The sequence below is a fragment of the Alligator mississippiensis genome, chromosome 2, assembly GCF_030867095.1.
Source record: "Alligator mississippiensis isolate rAllMis1 chromosome 2, rAllMis1, whole genome shotgun sequence".
Lineage (NCBI taxonomy): Eukaryota > Metazoa > Chordata > Crocodylia > Alligatoridae > Alligator > Alligator mississippiensis.
Genome location: NC_081825.1, coordinates 105344535 through 105364640, shown reverse-complemented (window position 1 = coordinate 105364640; position 20106 = coordinate 105344535). Strand labels below are relative to the sequence as shown.

Sequence of the window (20106 nt, the reverse complement as noted above, 5' to 3'; positions counted from 1 at the left end):
GGGACCTGCGCCATTATGTCCCCGCCCACTTTGAAGCAAGAGCTGAGGGGGAGGGGTTCGGTTGCCAACCCCGCCCTCGTCTTTTCCAATCTCTCGCGATACCTCCATCTTCTGCTCCGCGCGGGTGCTGAAAGAGGGGGAGGTTGCTCTCGCGAGAACTCTCGCTTTCTCCGCCAATCGCAGGCTGGGAGGCGGGGACAGCGGCTGAGGTGGCAGGGCGGTGCGTGCCCGCGACTGTCGCCGGGGGGGAGGGGCCGGATGCTAGGGCGATGAGCGCGCGCGGCGGCAGCTGACCGCCGCCCCGTGCGCTGGGTGACGGGCCTGAGGCCGCGATGATGGCGGCGGTGGCCGAGCTGGAGTCCTCGTTGGAGCTGAGCCTGGGCGGCGGCGCGGGTCCAGGCGGGCTGCCCCCCGCGCGCTCGCGCATCTTCAAGATCATCGTCATCGGCGACTCCAACGTGGGCAAGACGTGCCTGACCTACCGCTTCTGCGCCGGGCGCTTCCCGCAGCGCACCGAGGCCACCATCGGCGTGGACTTCCGCGAGCGCGCCGTCACCATCGACGGCGAGCGCATCAAGGTGGGCGGCGCCACCCGGCCCCGCGCCCCGGCGGGTGGGAGGGGAGGGGAGGGCTCCGAGACGCCTGAAACCCCCTGCCCAGCCCCCACTCCTGGTGTTTTCGGGTTTGCCAGGTTCCCCCTCAGGGGAGCTGCCTATCTTTGACATTGGAACCAGAGCAGGCGTGGACCTGAAGCTCATCATAGTTCATAGAAAATTCAGGTTGACAATTCAGGGAGCCTAGGAGGTCTAATCTGACCCCCTGCTCACAGTAGGGCTGGCCCCAGCTACATCATCCCAGCCAGGGCTTTGTCTAGCCTGGTCTTAAAAACCTCCAAGGATGGAGATTGCACAGCCTGTCTGGGTAACCTGCTCCAGTACTTCACTGCCCTCCTCATGAGACAGTTCTTGCTAATATCTAACCTAAACTTCCCTTGCTGCAACCTGGGATGGATGCTCCTTGGTCTGTCATCTGCTACCACTGAGGACAGTGATGGCAGATGACCTCGGCCTCCTTGTATAACCCCCCTGCTGATAGTTGAAGGCTGCTATTAAATCTCCTCTCAATCTTCTGTTCTCCAGACTAAGTCCAGTTGCCTCAGCCTCTCCTCGTAAATCCTGTTCCCCAGCCCTCTAACTATTTTCCTGGCCCTCTGCTGGACTCTCCACTGATCTCTACCCCATGCTGATGCTGACCTTATCAGCTGATTGTCAAGCTCAGGATGGGGGTGCTACCACACTCTATGTATGGCCCCATGCAAAGGAGCCACAAAACTATTCCCCATATTTTACAGGCCAACTTTGTGCTTGGTTTGCCACCTTATGGTGCTGTTGATTGGCTGAAGGTGTAGCACTGTTGTTATTCATAGTGCAATTGACATCTGAATCACGTTAAAGGGCCATAGTCCCCATACCAGACCAAAAAACTAAGGGCATTTATACACATGCTCAGGGGGCGGTGGTTTAATTAGAGCAGCTTTGAGATCCATTGGAATTAAAGCACCTGGAGTATTTCGTGAATCATCATCCCCATGCTTAAAAATGGCACTGCAGGCAATTTTTTTAAAGCTCGTTAAAAGTGCCCCGGCTGCCATTTTTAAGCAGAGGAACGCTGATACACGAGACGTGAGGCTGCTGGAGTGCGGTAATTACCTCACTCCAGCAGCCTCGATTAATCAAGTCTGCCCCAACACGCTGTAATTTACAGTATCGTTGCTCATGTATTGGCACTCTGTGTAGAGTAGGAGCAGAAACTTGCTTAAACAAGATTGAAACCAACATCACCAAATCTTAATGAGGTTAGGTCTTTGGTTCACTGAGTTGATATCTTATGTACCCTAGTAGGATGTCATCACCTCCTTTTTTTTTTTTACTTTGTTTTGGTTTAAAACATTGCAGAGTTAGGGGGAAAGGAGTTTCAAATGCCCTTTGAGATACTGGCATAAGTTCTGTTGTAACCATGTTTTAGCTTACGCCAGGTTGTGCACACAGCTGTACCCACAAAGTATATGCACACAAGATAGCTATGGCCTGGGGTCCCTTTGTGCCCTGTCCTGTTGCCTGCAGGGCTCTGGGCAGGCTGCCAGAATGCTGTGCCAATGCAGTGTTTGTAGCCCCAGCTGCTGTCACCAGCCTGGAAGGAGTGTATTGGCCAGATGCACACACAGCAAGGGTGGCACTGCTCTGAAATCCTTCCTGAGGCACAGCGGCCACAAGGGACATGCCCAGGAGGGAGCTGGAGAAGGTGAGATGCTGAGTATGAGACTGCTTGGTCTTTCCGGCACAATGATTCTCCCCCTTGTTGGGCTTGAGGCCTTCCTCTGTGACTTATTTTTTGAACTGAGCAGCACCCCATTTCAAAAACTAACTTAAGTACTACAGTGCTTACCTCCTTGCAGACAGGCCAGCAGTGGGGGGTCAGGAATTGGTTAGGCGGAAACCAGCCTGAGCTTGCGCAGACTGCGTTATTTCTTTGCACCTTGTATGCACCTTGCTTATCACCACACTTTGCAGCACCTTTTTCTATCTGGCTGAGAATTGCTGCTCTAGATCAACATGAAGGCTCAGTGTTACAATTTACAACAGCAGCAGTGAGAATTTTACAGATTACTAGGTTAAGAAATGACAGGCCACATGGAGCAAGCTACTACATATACTTAAGATGCCAACCATCTTGAGCAACTAGATCAGCTTTTAGCAATGAAAGACTACAGTGTATTTCAGTGACAGCTTAAGGCTGTGTTCAGACTGCCACATGCCAGGTCAGGAGATCTAGTGCGAAGAATGGCAGCATCACATCTGCTCTTCCCTCTTGATTCTGATCATAGTTTTTGTTAGCTCTTATTCTTACCTTGAGCTTAGGTTGGTAAAAATTGATCCAAGTGTGAACCTTTCTTAGGGAGCTTAAAGGCTGCTAAAAGCAAACTTGTACAGCTTAAAACGTAGGTGCAAGACATCAATTGCTTGCAAAATCTAGTGGCAGAATGTTTTAGTGTGGCTTTTATTTGTTTCTTAATAACCCAGCCACATTATATTGACATATACAGGTTTCCCTCCATTTATGCGGTAGAAGTGTTCCCAGGGAATGGCACATAAAGCAAACCCACTTTACAATTAAGTAGATAGGGATGCATTCCCAGGGTAGTGAGGGAGTGGGGCTGGGTCTAGGGAAGCGGCAGGGAGAGGGGCGCAGTGCAGCACAGTGGCTACAAGCAGGCGGTGTCTGCTGTTCCTGGGGCTGCAGCAGAGGCAGCACCGGGCTCTTCGTGGTGCTTAGGGTGGACAGCAGCCCCACTCACCCCACTTCTCCCCATTTACCCCACTTCAGGGCCAGGCCCCACTCACCTGCCTCTGAAGAGCCTGCTGCCGTCGCCAACCCAGGTCTGCAGTGGCCGCTGGCCCCAGCCTGCTCTCATCCAGCTGCAGGTGGCTGCCCACCCCTGCTGCAGCTGCTCTAGGAGCGGCTGATACAAGCGGCTTGCAGCTGCTGCGCTGTACCGTGCCCCAAACCCCCCAGGGCTCTGCTTCCCCATGGGCACTGAACCCCCTAGCATGGTGCAGCCTAGCAGGCGGCGTCCACTGCTCCCAGAGCTGCAGCAGGATCAGGCAGCTGCCTGCAGCCGGTGGCTGCTGCAGGCTGGGGCCGGCGCTTGGCTGCTTCAGGGTGGGAGGGCAGGTTGAGGGGGCCTGTGGCAAATTTGGGGTGGCAGCAGCCACCCTCTCAATGCCATGGCCCACCCTGAGTGCCAGGAAGAGCCTGGTGCCACCTCCGGCCTGAGTCTGCAGTGGCCACTGGCCCCATCCTGCTGTTGTGCAGCTTCCTGCCCCTGCTGCAGCCCTAATAGCAGTGGATGTCACCTGCTTGCAGCTGCTGGGCTGCACTGTGCTGGGGGGTTTGGGGCATGGTGCCCCAGGGGAAGTGGAGCACCTGGGGGGTTTGGGGCATGGCACAGCCAGAGCAGCTGCAGCAGGGGCAGGCAGCCGCCTACAGCTGGACGAGAGCAGGCTCTTCAGGGGCAGGTGAGTAGGGCCTGGCCCCACGGCCCTTTACCCTCCCCTCACCCATCCTTCTGCTCATGGCCCTTTTCCTCCTCTCATAAACTCAGACTTACCTGCTTGGGGAAGGGCAGAACGCACCTATGCTGGTCGCATATATGACAATTTACCTCGCATATAACGAATTTCGGGTACAAAAGGGTCATTGCATAAGAGCAAATTTGCATAAATCAAACCCGCATAAATTGAGGGAAACCTGTACCATATATTAAAGTCCATATTATAGTTTGGCCTTAGGCGCTGAACTTTAAAAGATAATGGAAGCATGGGAAATAACTATACACTTGGAACCGGGCCCAACGCCCATTTAATACAGTACAATACTTTTCTGTTTTTGGTCCCATCAGATTTCACTGATGATGTTTCTTCTTTTATGTGTGTTTGTTTGCATGGCTGCTGGCGAAACAACAAAGGAGTGTAGGCTTGCTAGGCCCTCAAGGCTTAGTCCCCTGTGCTTACAGAGGAAACTTGCAAGAAATTCTGAAAATTGTCACTTCAAACCTTCTACACAACTACCAGGCACAATGTCTAAAACACCAAGAACACTGTATAACAACAGCCTGTAGGTTAAAGCAGGAGTGAGGAGAGCACTCCCCTGCTACTGTAATGAGGATGTATTAATTGGTTAATAGAATAAACTAGGAAAAGGCATGGGTGAAGGCAAAAGACAATGTATGCTAGTCTGATCAAGGGGAAAAAAATCCTTTGTGAAGTCTCAGAGCTTCTCTTCTTTCCAATTCTGTGCGCCATTTTCTCAGCCTCCCATCTTTTCCTGTCTTCTATTAATTTTCCAATCACACATCATGCCAACACTGACTGTTCTGCTTTTGTTCCATCCTTTTTTCTTTCTTTCTTTTTTTTTTTTCTTTTAAAGTTCTCAAGAATTCTCTCCTCTACATTTTTCCTTTCCTGGGTGTGTCCCCACAAGTATGCACGTGCAATTTGCAGTGCTTGCAAACCTGTTGCAGCACCACAAACCACACATACACATGTTCACTGAGCTGCAAATTAGCAGTGCAACATTTTTTTCCTGGTGTCAAAAAAACCCCCAACTTCATTAAATACACCAAAAAAAGCAGGGCAGTGCACATGGCTGGAGTATGGCACCTGAAACTGGAGCCTGGCTGGTCAGAGCCATGCTCTGGCTATTGGCCACGCTCTGTGTGCCCAGATTGCCACTGGTGTAGTCCTGGGAAACGCCCAGGACCCCAGATAAGGCTGCTGGGGCCATCCCAGGTGCTGGCTTCAGCCTCCCCTACTCCACCAAGGTCAATTTGCTGCGTGCCAGAGCACATGTGCAGGGGCATGCATGCCAGGGGACACCTAGCAGCAGCACAAATATGTGTTGCTGGTATTTGTGCCCAGGAAAATGGATGTTCCCACTCATGGGGACATGCCCCTTGAGGCTGTGTATTGTCCCTCCTCTGAGGCTGAGAAACTGAACACTGTTGTTCCTTGGTTTGTTGGTATCCATTAGGTGTCATGAGGTCATCACTAGAGCGTGAGTGAGCACCCTTGCAGCACCATTCAAGTGTGTTCACTGCTTTGGGGGCCTCTGGAATAAGTGAGGGATTTGGTCCTCAATTCTAAAATAATTCCACCACTAGGCTATTGGGCCATTTTGGTAAAAGATATTCCCTGCAGGGCATACTGGTTCCTTGAGCTTATCATCTTCCTTTTCAGCAGGCTCCTTCCATTTTCTCTATTCTCATGAAGCTCTAGGTCATTTTTTTCTGTCTGTTGTTTAAAAAAAGTTTTGCCATTAATCCATCACTGCTTTGACTGCTAAGGGTGCGTCATGTGCTCGTAGCAAGTGCTTATAGCACTTCTCTGGCAATGCTTGCAGAAAGAATAGAGAGAGACTTATGTGAGCTTTATTCTGCTGTTCTTGTATTCTGGAGGAGCTGCTGAACTTTGGAATTTTCTCCCATTGCTTTGGAGGAGTGCATAAATTAATCTCCTTTTCTTTTCCTCTCTTCTTCCCTCCCCCAACCAGCTGGATGGTCATTCTCTTGCTTCAGCACAGAACACTTCCCCTGCAGCTGTAGAAATGCTGTGTCATTGCCAGTAACATAGGCACAATTCTTCTCAACAGGATTTTCCCACATAGGCAGGACACAGGAGCAAGTTATGTTCCTGTCGTTGTATTTTGTATTGCTTCTTTTTGAAAAAACAGTGCTTAGATGTGATTAGGACATTAAGGCTGTCATTATGTGAGTATTTTCTCAATTTTTAACTTATCCCTTGAGTGGATCTAAGCAGTAGAAACTAAAGGAGACTATTTCCTACCTACAGGTTTTAATTATGTGGGTCTAACTTTAATGGAAGCTGTCGTCACCACTTTTTTTGAGGTTTGGCTTTTACAATTCTTTTTTTAAGGGAAAGCAGGGGAAGTATGTCTTCTAGTTCTGCAGTTACTCAAATAAATACATCATTGTTTTTAAACCTAGAGTTTTAGTAGAATTTTGTAAAGTTATGCTCTACCCAGGAGGACCTAATTTTAGCCCTTTCAGTTATTTAATCTGTTCTTATTCTGAGTAGAAGAATATTCTCCATAAACCTTTTTTGGGGGGAGGTTCTTCCCCAAGCATGTTTTGGGATCATGGAACCAAAAGGAATGTCCTAGGTCTTTAAGTCCAGCCCCCCTGGTATCACAGGCACTATATTCTATTCCTTTATAAAAAGTAGTTATATTTTGTCCCTCTGGCTGCAGTTGGAAGACTGTTCTACAACCTCAGTTCTCAGATAGGTAGGAAGCTTCTTCTGATTTCCACGTAGATTTATTTGTGACCATTTCATGTTCTTGTCCCAGCATAGATTTTCTTCTTCCCTGGTGTTTACTCATGGATGTATTTATAGACTGCAGTCGTGTTTTCTTGGCCTTCACTTTGCTGGAAGGGCAATCCATTTTAGTCTCTTCTTGTGTACAACAGGCTTTCTATTTCCTCTGATCATCCTCGTAGCCTTTCTTGGTTCTACTCCAAGTTCATTTTCCTGGAACGTGAGTGATTGTAATTGTACTCAGTATCCCAAAGTGGGTCTCACCAATGGCATGTATAATGACATCAATATTTCCTTTTCTTTACTGGAGAGATTTTGCCTGACAGTATTTGCCTTTCTCAAGGCTGCCTCACAGGGACGTCTCAGTCATACTAAGATTAACTATTATATCAAGATCTTCCTCCTCAGTAGTTTCTAACGACAACCCTCTGTTGAAAAAGATGGGGTTGTGCTGAATTTTAAATAAAGAAAACTATAGATCAGTCTGTTGTTGCTAATAATGTATGAGTTAGTCTAAGTGCTACACACAGCTTTGTGAGAGCAAAAGTCCAAAATCTTCAGCCACTTAAAGCAATAAAATCCCGGACAGCCCTTTATTCTGAAAATCATTTTATGAACATCTCTGTAAAGGAAATATGCAAACTAAGGATGCTTCAAGAGATGCACATAAACATAGCCAATTTAAAAAATAATAATAATTTGGAGTTCTGTGCCTGCTCTTAATTTGTATTAATCTTAATACCAACTCTTATGGCTTTACAGTTGTGTTTTTCTGTCTTGTAAAATGTGCTTCTTTTCCTTGTTACTCTGTGAAAGGCATCTGACAATGGAAAATAAACCATGCAGAAATACTACCGAATGCATGAAGAAAACAAACAAGGTTTAAAAATAAAATATCTGATTTTTTTCCCTCTAAGCTTTCATTAACATGTTACAAAATAGCAAATCAATGTTTCTCTGATTCTTTTTAGTTGTACTAATGTCACACACAACAATTAGATCACTGTAGAACATGTTTTAAGTAACTGCTCCTATATGTAAAATAATCAGTCCCTGTTGATATCAGAAGTTGATGCCATGGCCACCAAGATAAAGCACTGCGTGGCAGCAGCGGGGGGAGGGGCACAAATCCATGCCACCACATCTCACTTTGGCAGCCATGATGGCATGACGCTCCCTCCCACATGCTGGGCCACAGAGGTGCCTCCTCTGGAGCTGAGTCTGGTCCTGCTGCAGTGCACGTCCTGCTCTGGGCACAGTAATCTCGGAGGGAATATGCTCCCCGTGCCCCATTGCCTGTGCTCCTTTCCCCACCCAATGCATGGCCTGTCTCCACCTCTCTTCCTCTGCATGGCCTGTGCCGCAACCCCACTCCTGCCCTCGTAGATGTACCTGTAGGGAGCTGTGGGAGTTGTTCTCCATGCGCCTGGCTGCCACGTACGTGTTTGTGCACCACACGGCACCCCTACTTTGATCGCTTTTCTCCTGCTCCCTGCAGCCTCAAGAAGCCCCTTGGAGGCTGGAACTCTGCCAGCCTGAAAGGGGAACCTACTGTTTCCCATGTTTTTCTCCTTTAAAGAGGAAAATCTGTGTTTTTCCACAACAAGTGGAAAACCAGGATCCCTGGTGTTAACTTTAAAAAGCTAAATAGGAGTATATATTTTTGGACATAAGAACATACCATGGAATACATAATCATGATGCATAGGACAGCTATACAGTTCAGAGTTTTTTGGTAATTGTGTAAATCTTAGTTCCTTATACAATTCATTGTACAAGCCAGCTCCACAGAAATAGTTGATCTAAAGGTCTAAAACCTATGGCCAACATGAGAATACTGTGGCGTAGAGGAAAATATATAGGGATTGAAGTAATTCATAAACTGTTGTCATATATCTTGCTGGAACAGAAGTGTATAGGCAAATCAATAAGGTAAATCCAGTTCTTCATAATGCATGTAAAATTCCATGTATTCTGAGTTTGGGGGAAAAAATCACTTTGTTAAAAGAATTTTTTTTTCTTCAGATTTCTCCCTGCAAATGCTGAAGGGAGAAGACTTTATTTTCTGATGTTTAACCCAAAATTGGTCCATCTTGGACAACTAGGAAGTCATCATGCATGGTAGGGACTTTAAAAGTTCAGTTTCTCAACTCACTAGGGCTGAGGATCAGGTAGGTAACTTGTTAAACTATATAGCTAATCTAGGTTAGTTGGATGACTTGGCTTTATGAATGTTCACTTTGAAGTCCCTAGTTCTCCTGGGCGCTCTTTGAAAATGAGCATTAGGGTAAGTTCAGGTACTTGGAAATGAGATTCTGCTTTAAGTAAACGTTCCATATGGAGTGAGAGGGAATCAAAGCTACTGTTCCTGGACCCAACAGATATCTCATTCTGTGGTAAAACTGCCACTCTCAGTAAGATAATATTAATTCTGGTAGCAGAAATCCTCTTCAGCAAAAACAAATATGCGCTGATATACATTCGTTTGCTACTTGTTCAAATAAAGCCTTTTTGCCACAGATTTCAATATCCTTTTGTCAGCTTTTACAAAATATCAGCATCAATAAACTCTTTCAGAAATCTGTATTGGTGATCAAGCTAAATGCCACACGGTAATTTCTTGGTATTTTTAATAAGGAGCAGATGGCTCTGCAAGGAAAATATTCACATAACATTTTGTAACCTTCTAAAATTCAGGCGAAGAAAATTCTTTAGCTCTTGAACTAAACCTCAGAATATGATTAATTCAGAGGAGATCTATATGATTTTCATAGTTAGGAATGATTTGCATCATTTTCCAACATGAATCAAAACCAGTTCTACTTTTGGTCTGTTTTTGTTCCTTTTCCCATTTCAGATCCAGCTGTGGGATACAGCGGGACAGGAGCGGTTTAGAAAGAGCATGGTGCAGCACTACTACAGGAATGTACACGCTGTTGTGTTTGTGTATGATATGACAAACCTTGCCAGTTTTCACAGTCTGCCATCATGGATAGAGGAATGCAAACAACACTTGCTTGCCAACGATATACCACGGATTCTTGTCGGAAATAAATGTGACCTGAGAAATGCTATTCAGGTGCCTACAGACTTGGCCCAGAAGTTTGCTGATACTCACAGTATGCCACTGTTTGAAACCTCTGCTAAAAGCCCCAATGACAATGACCATGTGGAAGCCATATTTATGACACTGGCTCACAAGCTCAAGAGCCACAAGCCATTGATGCTTAGTCAACCCCCAGGCAGTGGTGAGATACACTTAAAACCTGAACCAAAACCTGCCATGACCTGCTGGTGTTAGATCACAGTATTTATGCAGTCACCACCTCGTTGTATTTGCAAATGCTTTAAAATTACCTTGGTAATGTTCCAGGTACTAGTAGCAATTATATCAGATCTCTTTGGTACTTTAATGTGTTTTTTCTTGTATCTGTGTGCCCTACTCATCTCTTTGCACTTTGTAATTATTGTACTGTCTGAATTACTGAATTTTGATTGTACACATACAGGAGAAAAGACTTTCAAGTGAAGTTTAGATCGAGTGAGCCCACTCAAAGTCACTTGCTGCTAGAGATCATTTTCATCGGTTTTGGTAAGGTTATATATATAAATATCCCAATTTACTGATACTACTTTGGCTTGTATCTCAGTAGGATAACATGGGAAGACCTACTCCCTTAGGCCAAGAGACAGAGAATAGGTGTTGAGCATCTGGGGTAATAGTGGAAGTTGTTCTGGCTGTATTTCTAAACATCTACACACACAACTGCCTGCTGAGAAAAGAGGGAAAGAGTCAATATAGAATGCTCACATGGCATTGACCTTAATGGTCTGTCATTTCACATTAAACCATCTATTTTTATATAGAGCAAGGGGGAGAGAATTCACAAACTGTTGTCCTTGTCCTCCCTGCACAGTTGTTCAAAGCTAAACCTTGATTAATTTTTGTTTTTTGAGGTTTGCACATGTCCTCTGCTTTTCATCTTATAGAAGATAGTTTGGGTAAAAGACAGGTGGGATTTTATGGAAAACTCGGGGGCCTAATATCCCACCCAGCTTCTAAGAACTAAAATTATTTAAGATCCTATTGAGGAGATATTCTGTATTTGAATTGTTCCCAGGGTAAGTAAACACAGTCCAGTAGATTAAAACACGAGCAAAGTTGGCAGAGGTAAATATTGACTTTCTGGCAGGGGAGGAGGGGATTGTTTTTTAAATAGTCTGAAAAAATAAATTGTATGAAGAAAGTTAGGATGCATTTTTTGGGACTAAAGCACTTGGTGGGGAAATGCTAGTCTTGATGCCCACTTGCCAAATATGAGCCTATGCCTTATTTGTTGAAAATGTCATAGCCACTATAATGTAATGGTATATACAGGTCTCCATCAAAATGGGATTGAAGGCTGCTGTTCTGTGCAACTGAATTTGCCTACGAACTTCTAGAATAGCTGAAGGTTAGTTCCTGTCTACACATGTAAAGAAGAAAATGATACAGTCTCTTTAAAGTTTAGAGAATCTCATGCTTCTTTAAAATGCGTGTAAATTTCTATAGTGTACGTTAAATATGAGGAAGACTTAGTACATCATTTTGTCCATCCCCAAACAAGTCTGTCTCAGCTGTTTGCAGGCTACATTCTGTGTAAGCGGTCGCCTTGATTGATTTCTTAGCATAGGTAAGGTGAACTGTGCAAAAAATACGTTTTAGAACCTTCATCTGAGTTTTACAGATACTGTAAATGTATTGCAATCTCTTCATTCCAGTTTTTTGTTTGGAGATTGTATTTCTTATTGAAAAGCATGCTGAGTTGCACGTAATCATATGGTAACATCAAAAGGGAATGCAAGCCATATAATTCAGCATATGACTTCATTCATGTGGACTGATCAAACTGTTTTGTTTGAACATTAAATGTTCAAAGAAAATTAAGTCAAAATGGAGAGCTCTGCTTTATGATATGTCATGTATAATGCTGACTGAAACTATTACAATGATCATTTTATAAACTGCCACCACGGCAGGTTATGTTAAGATAATTTAAGTGCAGAAACAAGATAATTGTATTAACCAAACTATGAAGGATAATAATGTAATTCTTTCTCCATGTTACGTTCTAGATTTAGAAAGATCAATCAATTTTGACTAATCGGAATTAGAATTAAGAATTTTTAAATTTATTTTTTATTTGTTTTAAAAATAAGATATACAATAATTTTTGTAAAGCTGCTATAACAACTATAATGGTAATTTTATTTATGCAACATTTTGAAAAAGGGAAATTTATCTGCTTTAAACATTAAACAACTAGGATTTGGTTTACAAGCCTTCTGAGAACAATCAGCTTTTTAACAGTAGTGTCCTTAAAGATTTTTTTAAAAAAGGGATTGATCTTAAATGTATTTGTATAATATTACAAATAAGTATGGTTTACAGTCCTCCTGGACAGTTTTTTTCACTCATGTCCTTATACTTTTAAAAAAGGATTAATCTTAAGTGTTTGTATAGTATTCAAGTATTTCAACAAGCTTTCTAACCGTAACTTTTTATTTTTTAGAATAAAAACAGAAGGCAGAATTAAAGTCAGTCAGGGTAGGGGTTGACATAAGGAAATAAATTTAGTAGATATAATATAAATGTTAAACTCTATTACAACCACCTGGAAACCCGCTAAATTTTGTTTAAGTAAAATTTACAACTTGTAAATAAGGGCCCTGTGTCATCAAATCATGTGAAATAAATTTTAGCTATGTAATCTTGCCTTCAGCACCAAGCATGTTTTATTAGTTCTGCCACAGTAACAACGATCACTGATCATTAATTCAGGAACCAGTATGCTGCTTGGCTTTCACTAGTAATGTCTGACACTCAAAGTCTTATGTCAAAGATACTGAATATTTTGTATATGTATTTTCACCCTGTCAGAATTCAAGTCAGGTAATTTTGTATCTGTTTAAAACAATATTATGTGACACAATCCCAGAAACCTAATAAACTGGCTTTGCCACAAATAATATTCCCTTGTTTTCACTTGTGTTTTGTGGGTTCTTTCTTGGTGGAGTTTACAAAAAATGCTATGTGATGCTTAAGTAAAGAAAATAATCCATAGTCTTCACCTATCTAGATGCTCAAATGCCCTGTCATAAAGTCGTCATGTAGACAACTATTCCCTGCTCCCTTCTAGAATGGGCTGTTCCAGGTGCTTTAAGTGCTGCTGAAATCTCCAATAGGGGCCTACCTTTCCCTGTAGTTTGCAGCAGTTTTGAAGAGACCATGAAGAAGAAGAACAGGATTAAAGCAAGGTAACTTGCTACCATTATTTTATCTCTTTGACCCTCTGTTGTGAGCTAAACATACCCAGAAGACCTACTTTAGCATGCTACCACACCTGCAGCCTGGACCTGGAACAGTTCTTAAAGCAGTGTTCAAAACTTCTTTTTTTTTTTTCTTTTGCCTTTTTGAGGGATAGAAGTTTGCAGCCCAACAGAGGGAGTCCTGCTTTTCAATAATGTTCATGGCCTCCAGCTAGGCAAGACTCTCAGATCTTACTTTTGGTGCTGTGTATAGCAGCTGTGCCCATCACTCTCCTGCCTTTTCCACCCTCCACCAGGGGTTTTGTTCCATTTCTAGATTTTATTTTATTTTATTTTATTTTGGAGCCATGGAATGCTGGTCTTGCTGCCAATAAAGAGGGGCAGGTTCCCTGTATCAAGAGAATGAAACCATTTGCATCTGAAATCATGCCTGATGCTAAGTTTCTGCCTCCTGAAACGCTGAGGACCATAGATTCATCTCTTCTACCCCCATAAAAATGGAAAGAAGGGATGGTAAAAGGGGCCTATTATGGCATCATTTATAATTCATAACGCAGCTGGAAGGCTAACAGACTTTTATGTGCTGGGACAAATGTGAATTACTTTCACTGAGCAAAATATTGATTCTGTTTCTGGAAATGAGTGAGGGAGGAGACTGGCAAAAAAACTATATATGCTCTGTTCTTTTCCTTCTGATGCATCTGTTTTTCTTTGGGTAGTCTTAAATCACTTTGTTAACTTTTGGTCTTACTTGCTCTGGGCTGGTGCCTTCAAAAAATACTCATTTTCCAAATGTTATAATCCCCACCTTTCCTCAAAGATTAATCTATAAATTGCTATGCCAACAGAGGGCATAAGACCGAATTGGTGGTGTTTTTGAGTTAGAAAGGTCCAGGTCCTTTCTCAGTCCCAATTAACTCTTAAACTTTCCAGACTGGAGACCATCTTAGGGGCAGGAGCTACCTGAAACAATCTGATTTAAAGGGATCCAGGTTTTCCGTTTGCCATGAAAAAACACAGATTTTCTCCTTTTTAAAGGAGAAAAGCTTGGGAAACAGTGGGTTTCCCTCTGCAGGCTGGCAGAGTTCCAGCCTGCAAGGGGCTGCTTCGGGTGGAGGGAGTAGGATGCAGGGGGGGCACTGTGTGCATGTGAGCATGCACACATGCCACAGCCTGGCTGCCATGTGTAGAGAGCAGCTCCCTCCAGGTAAACCTATGGGGTGGGACGAGGGAACACAGACTACATGACAGGAGGTAGGAGAGCACAGGCAGCATAGTGGAGGGGAGTTGAGAAGGGGCATGTGCTCCCCCAGATTTCTGAGCCCACAGCAGGGTACAGGGCTGCAGCCAGGCTGGACCAGCTCCAGACAGGAGCCAACTCTGCTGCCCAGTGGGCAGGGCCCAGCACAAAAGGAAGTGCCAAGCCACTATGGCCACCAAGATGAGGCACCCCCTGCCTGCCCAGCAGCACCAGGGGCACAATTCCATGCCAATGCAGTGCCTCATCTTGACAGCTATGGGGGAGCTCCTGGCCAGAGCTGGTCCGGCCCACCTGCAACCCTGTGCCTGTGCCCCCTTTCCCCACACACCCACTTCCTTGACCCCAGTGTGTGAGCAAAAAGTTGGGAGTGAGGGGCACTAGCAGGCCTGGTGGGAGGGCTGGGATGGGAGTGAGGGGCACCGACGTATCAGGGCTGCTCAGCACCACAAAGCAGCAGTGGGGACAGCTGCAGCTGGACCCGCATCCTAGTGAGCAAAGGGGGCAGGGGGAAAAACCAAAATTAAATGCTAAAATATACAGTTATTTAGAATTTATTTTATTATTATGATTGAGGCACTGGTAAGCTTCCAAATAGCTTTGTTATTAGTGTTTCATTTTATTTCTGGAAAAACAGATTTGGGTGGTTTTATTGGATAATATGGGATTTTTTTAATAGGGAAAACCAGGATCTTTGCTGATTTATTTAGTATAATTTGTTAGGCTTTTTGATTCAATGTATATAAAGTGATAGGGGAGACTATTACGAGCATAACAAAGCTCCCAGCCCTGATGGCGTCGTTATCTCACCGTGGATATTGCTACCTGGAACGTTACTGGAGGCTGAGAGGTACCTCTTGGAGTTTCTGCAACTCGTCTCCACCCTCAAAATAAGAGAATGGGTGGGGGGAGGGGAAGAGAACTGTAAAATTTTCTCTAGTACATTTGTATATCTTCCTTCACCTGCTGCTGCCATAGTCAGCAATTACAGGCTGTGTTTGTGAGAATCCAGCAGCTCTTACTTCTGCCCCTCTACCTCTTGAAATGAGTAGGGTGGGATACAGGCAGAGAAGAAAGTAGTAGGACTTTCAAGAATTACGATTCTGAAAGGGACAGGAGACTGCCCCCTTTTTAGTAACAGCCAATGCAGATTAAGATCTGGGCTCTTTTCATCCTCCATCCTGAGCCTGTGACCAAGTCCTCTCATTTGCCTCTGGTATAGCAGTTTGGATATCAACTCTGCACTGTCTTCCAGTGTAGGTCTAGGATCTGTATCTAGATCTTGTAATCTCAGCAGACTTCTATAATCTTTTGAAGACCTTGATGGTGAACCACTTCTAAATACCTCTCATTCCTCTCTCCTTCCTCACCCATGTCTCTGCACTGCCCAAGAAAGTGCTAAACCTTCTACACTGAATATCATCCTTATCCTCACATTAGTATCACTTGAACCTATTAGAAATGGCAGTTGCCTTCACTATCCTTGTGCTACCTCACACAAGCACTCCGTGGTGTTTCCCAAGTACCAATGTTTTAGTTTGCGTCAGTTCCTTGCATGCAATTTTTCCAGTTATCTATTCTGCACCCCTGACCTTTCTCACCTCTGACCTCTTCCTGCTGTGCACTAAATGCTTCCATCTCTACCATTCTGTCTTTTTGCCAGTGATGATGTCCTGCTGGCAAACAGCAAACTCCAGGTCCTGTAGCTTCTGCTATCCAATTGACTACTGCTTGTCAGGTCCATTCTCCATTGTATTCATTCTGTGACTTCATAAAACCAAAGGTGAGAGGTTTTACCCTTTTAGCAGTCGCTTATAATCTAGAACCAGTTTTGAATGTCTGCTGTTAACCTTAATCTTTCTGTAATAACTCAGTGAAGTTAAGAAAAACTTCCAAGGGAGACCATCAGGTCACAATTTCTTCTAGGTGTATGGTCCAGGGGTAAATCAAATTCCTTTTCAAAACTGATGAAGTTGATAGCATTTGCCCTCTAGTATGCCACATATTTCTCCATCATTTGTCTTAAGGAAAATATTTGTTCCAGTTTTAAAATTGGCCTGGCCCTATCTAAATTTTTTCTCAGCTGCTCCATTTCCATGCAAGTATTGCAATGATCTTGTTTTGCTTGAGGGTAGAATTGTGTCCCTCCAGTGCCTGCCTTCTCACATGTCACCTTTCTTTGGCAATCCAGCTGCTAGTCTCATGCACCACTCTGCAGGGACCTGTTCAGTGACCCAGAACCTGCATGCTAGTCTTGTTAGCAGATATACTGCAGTGCTTCCTCCCGCCTTCACCTTCCTACAGGGACATTTTTGAGCCCAGAAGATTTGCCATTGTGGAATCAGAAAAAATATATGCCTTAAACTTTGATTATTTTAGTTATAAGATGACATAACCGCTTTGTGTAGAATTGCTGGCTCTGTACAGTAGAACAGATAAGGGCAAGTGTTTGTTCTTTGTAACTCTTCTGCAAATGCTTCACTCACTGCGGCCTTGAAGGTAGAAAAAAAAAAAGTATGTACAAAGTAGATTTCCAGGTGCAAGAAGGAGGTTTGTGAACTAACCCCACCTCCCCCATAATTCCCATCCTGATTACAGCAAAGAAATAATGAAGTAATATTATAGCCGCTTTTCATGCTAATTTCACTATATGATCACGTGAGTTGTAAGCGACTGTTAAAAAGTATATAAGCCTCCTGATTTTGCTCTTGGGCGGGGGGGGACCCCTTCCAAGTGCTTGGGAAATCCATGTCACTTTGGAACTCCCCCTACAGCTGTAGTTTCTTTTGAATAAAAGCTTCTGCTGACCTGACCCAAAAGTACTCTGTGTGTGTTTCCACGACACCATTTCTCAGCTTCCTTATTTTGGACTGTGGTATCTACCATCTAAATTAACATTCAATACAAAAGAATCACCTGAGTCAAACACAGTGGAGCTGTGTGGAATCTGGGTGGTAGAGTAACTTGCTAAAAGGTCCCTTCCATGATCTTTTCCTGTTCTTTCATCAAAAGTTTACTGTCTTCATGTTTATGCAATTTGTAAGTCTGCCTAATTGCCTCTGTCACAATCGCATGCACTTTCTGTGCATCGTTCCTTCTCATTTTGCACCCAGGGTTTGCCCTGCCACTGGCATCTTCCAACTCAGAGGTCCACTTCTGAAACTCTCTTTATTTCCTTCCTCAAGTTAATTTAGTCCCCTTTCCCTTTCAAACCTGCACTCTCCATCAGATCTCCCCTCTTCATATATTACCTTGAACCCTCTTCCTTCTCTCATCTGTTTCCCAAGTTTGACTTTGTCTGCAGCTTTTGTGTTTTCTTGTGGGGTATTTTGGGAGACGGGAATCTTTCCATGCAGATGCTTATATTGTTATTCTCCATGTCCATGGTCTATAAGCCATTCATCACTGAGAAATGGCCTTCTGCAGTTGTCTTAATTTGGGGGGGGGGGGTTCAGGATTAAGCAAATTTCTGTGTCGCATCTTTCACATTCTCCCTGCAGGGTTCTTCCTTATACATGCCTCCAACTTAACTTTTGTCAGTTAATAAACAACTGATGCCATTGTGTATATCCATTTCCCTAAAGGCTCAAACATCCAGTACTGGTCTTAGCTATTTACGATGGCCAATCATATTCCTATATTATCATTCCAAGGATATTCAGGTAAAGTTACAAATGTTTTTATGCCAAGATTTCAGTCCATATCACTAGCTAATAAAAAGTCCACAAGTCTTACCCCACTATCATTGTTTTTGTCCAATATTAAAGGCTGCTACCTCTCTTAGGTAACCAATTTCTGTTACTTTCCATTTTTGTACAGCAGCCTCTCATAACATAGTCAACTCAAGCTTTGGGAGGGCAGCCACCATGCTTTGAAAGTTAGTTAAAGAAAAGACTCTCTGCCTTATTACTCACATAATGCCCTCATGTATAAGCTTGTGTAGTTGTTACCTTGTTGGGCTGACACTGGAGTCAAGCCTTTACTATTTTTTCATTGACCTGTGTTCACTCCATTGCTACTGTTGCAACTTCTTTGGATAACAAGGCTGTTGTTTCTCCTTGGTGTATAGTATTGCTTCTTCCTGAATATATAACTAACATCATCCTGTACCAGCTTCCTTCTTCCATAGCACCTGAACTTCTGTACCAAGGAACTGCTTGCATATACCCCCACAAAATGTTAATGCTATTAGAAAAAAAGAGGGACTAACATTATCTCAACAGCTCTGACCCTTGGTAACATTAAGGCCCCTTTACACTTCCTGACTAGTGTGAATAGGACTGAGTGGCAGTAAGAATCACGCCCAATGTCTTGCTTCTTGCTAACAAAAAATGCTGTTTTCCTCTGTTCACACTACAAGTCCAAATCAGGATGCCTATTCATAAAGATGAATAGAATCATCAATGAGGCCAATCATCAATGTGCAACAACACTGTTATGAAAAGTAATTGCTGCTACTTTCCAGAGATTGCATTGGACACATTAGGCTGCATCTAGTTCTTGCTTCCAGCTGCACTATCGCAGTTAAAGTTAATGATGTTTTGGAGACTTTCCTAAAGAAGTTCTGGGCAGTGTAGGCAGATAGTCCCCATTGCTGCAAGAATGAATATGTAATGTCCTGTTATAACAGGAGTGGGTTGGTGTTCCAGCTCTGCTAGGTTCAGATCTTACCTGCACTAGCTCTGTTCTCCCTTCACATAACTCTTGGGGGTTAAGGAAAATGATGACTAATAATGGATTTTTTCTTATTTCCACTGTATAATGTCAGATGAAAGAAGGTCAGATGTCTCAGCCATTTTGACAGTTACTTAGTGGAAACTCATAGAAAAACATGTCACAGAAAACACTCTCTTATTTTTCCAATAATGCCTTTGCTGTTTGATCTTTGGACTGTTTATAAAAGTTGCTCTCAAACTTCCAGATTACCAGGCAGTTGTGTGCAAGATGGTATTAGCAGAGCAGCCTCTAGTTGTTTCAGAAAGTGTGATCAGCTGTAGTAAAGACATTAAAAGCCCCTTTGGCTTAAAGCCAATGATAATCAGCAGGGGGGGGTGGGGAAAGGTGGGGTGGGGAAAGGTGGTCTGTATTGCCAGCTGCATGCATTAAAAAATTCTGAGTTGCCTCCTTGCCACAGTCCCCCAAGCTATCATAAAATCAGCTTTAAAAAACAAACAAACAAACTGTGGGGTTCTTTGAACATGCCTTATAGTTCTGGAGCTTTTAGGTGAGATTTCTTCATCTTGTCCAGCACAAGAAGGACAAGAAACATTTGTTCGTATATGGGAGATGAGAATCTCACCTAATGACTCAATTCCAACAGGTCTCCTTTGGCAACAACTCCAGATATTGAGGGAAGTTTACAGTGCTGCATATCTCCACTAGCTTGTTTTTCTCTGCCTGCCAGGGCAGCCTGGCTCCTTTAAATTTAGCATGCTCATTACCAAGGATCCTGGTTTTCTCTGATTAAAAAAAAAAAAATCCCCCATTTTCAGATTATAAAAGGGAACCTAAAATCCACATTTTTCCATGATCAAAATGAAACACCACTCATATATATATTTTGCTTACCATCCATGGCACCCTTGGAAAGATTTCAAGGCCCCCTGGCCCCCTGGTTGAGAATCAGTGTGCCCAGGATGTGTAGCA

At 43.7% G+C, this 20106-nt stretch overlaps 1 protein-coding gene across 1 annotated transcript; it reads left to right on the top strand.

The window, feature by feature from the left end:
* Nucleotides 1-207: 207 nt before the first annotated feature.
* RAB33B (RAB33B, member RAS oncogene family) lies at nt 208-12904 on the top strand. The gene is made up of 2 exons (XM_006261715.4): nt 208-578; nt 9751-12904. Exons 1-2 carry the CDS (start codon nt 333-335, stop codon nt 10192-10194), a joined length of 690 nt encoding a protein of 229 aa, XP_006261777.1. The 5' UTR covers nt 208-332; the 3' UTR covers nt 10195-12904.
* The last annotated feature ends 7202 nt before the right edge of the window (nt 12905-20106 follow it).

What these genes read in the sequence shown, in the direction of transcription:
- RAB33B (XM_006261715.4), top strand. Translation starts at nt 333, where the DNA reads ATGATGGCGGCGGTGGCCGAGCTGGAGTCCTCGTTGGAGCTGAGCCTG. An exon ending in TCGACGGCGAGCGCATCAAG is followed by an intron (nt 579 to 9,750) that starts GTGGGCGGCGCC and finishes TTCCCATTTCAG; the next exon opens with ATCCAGCTGTGGGATACAGC.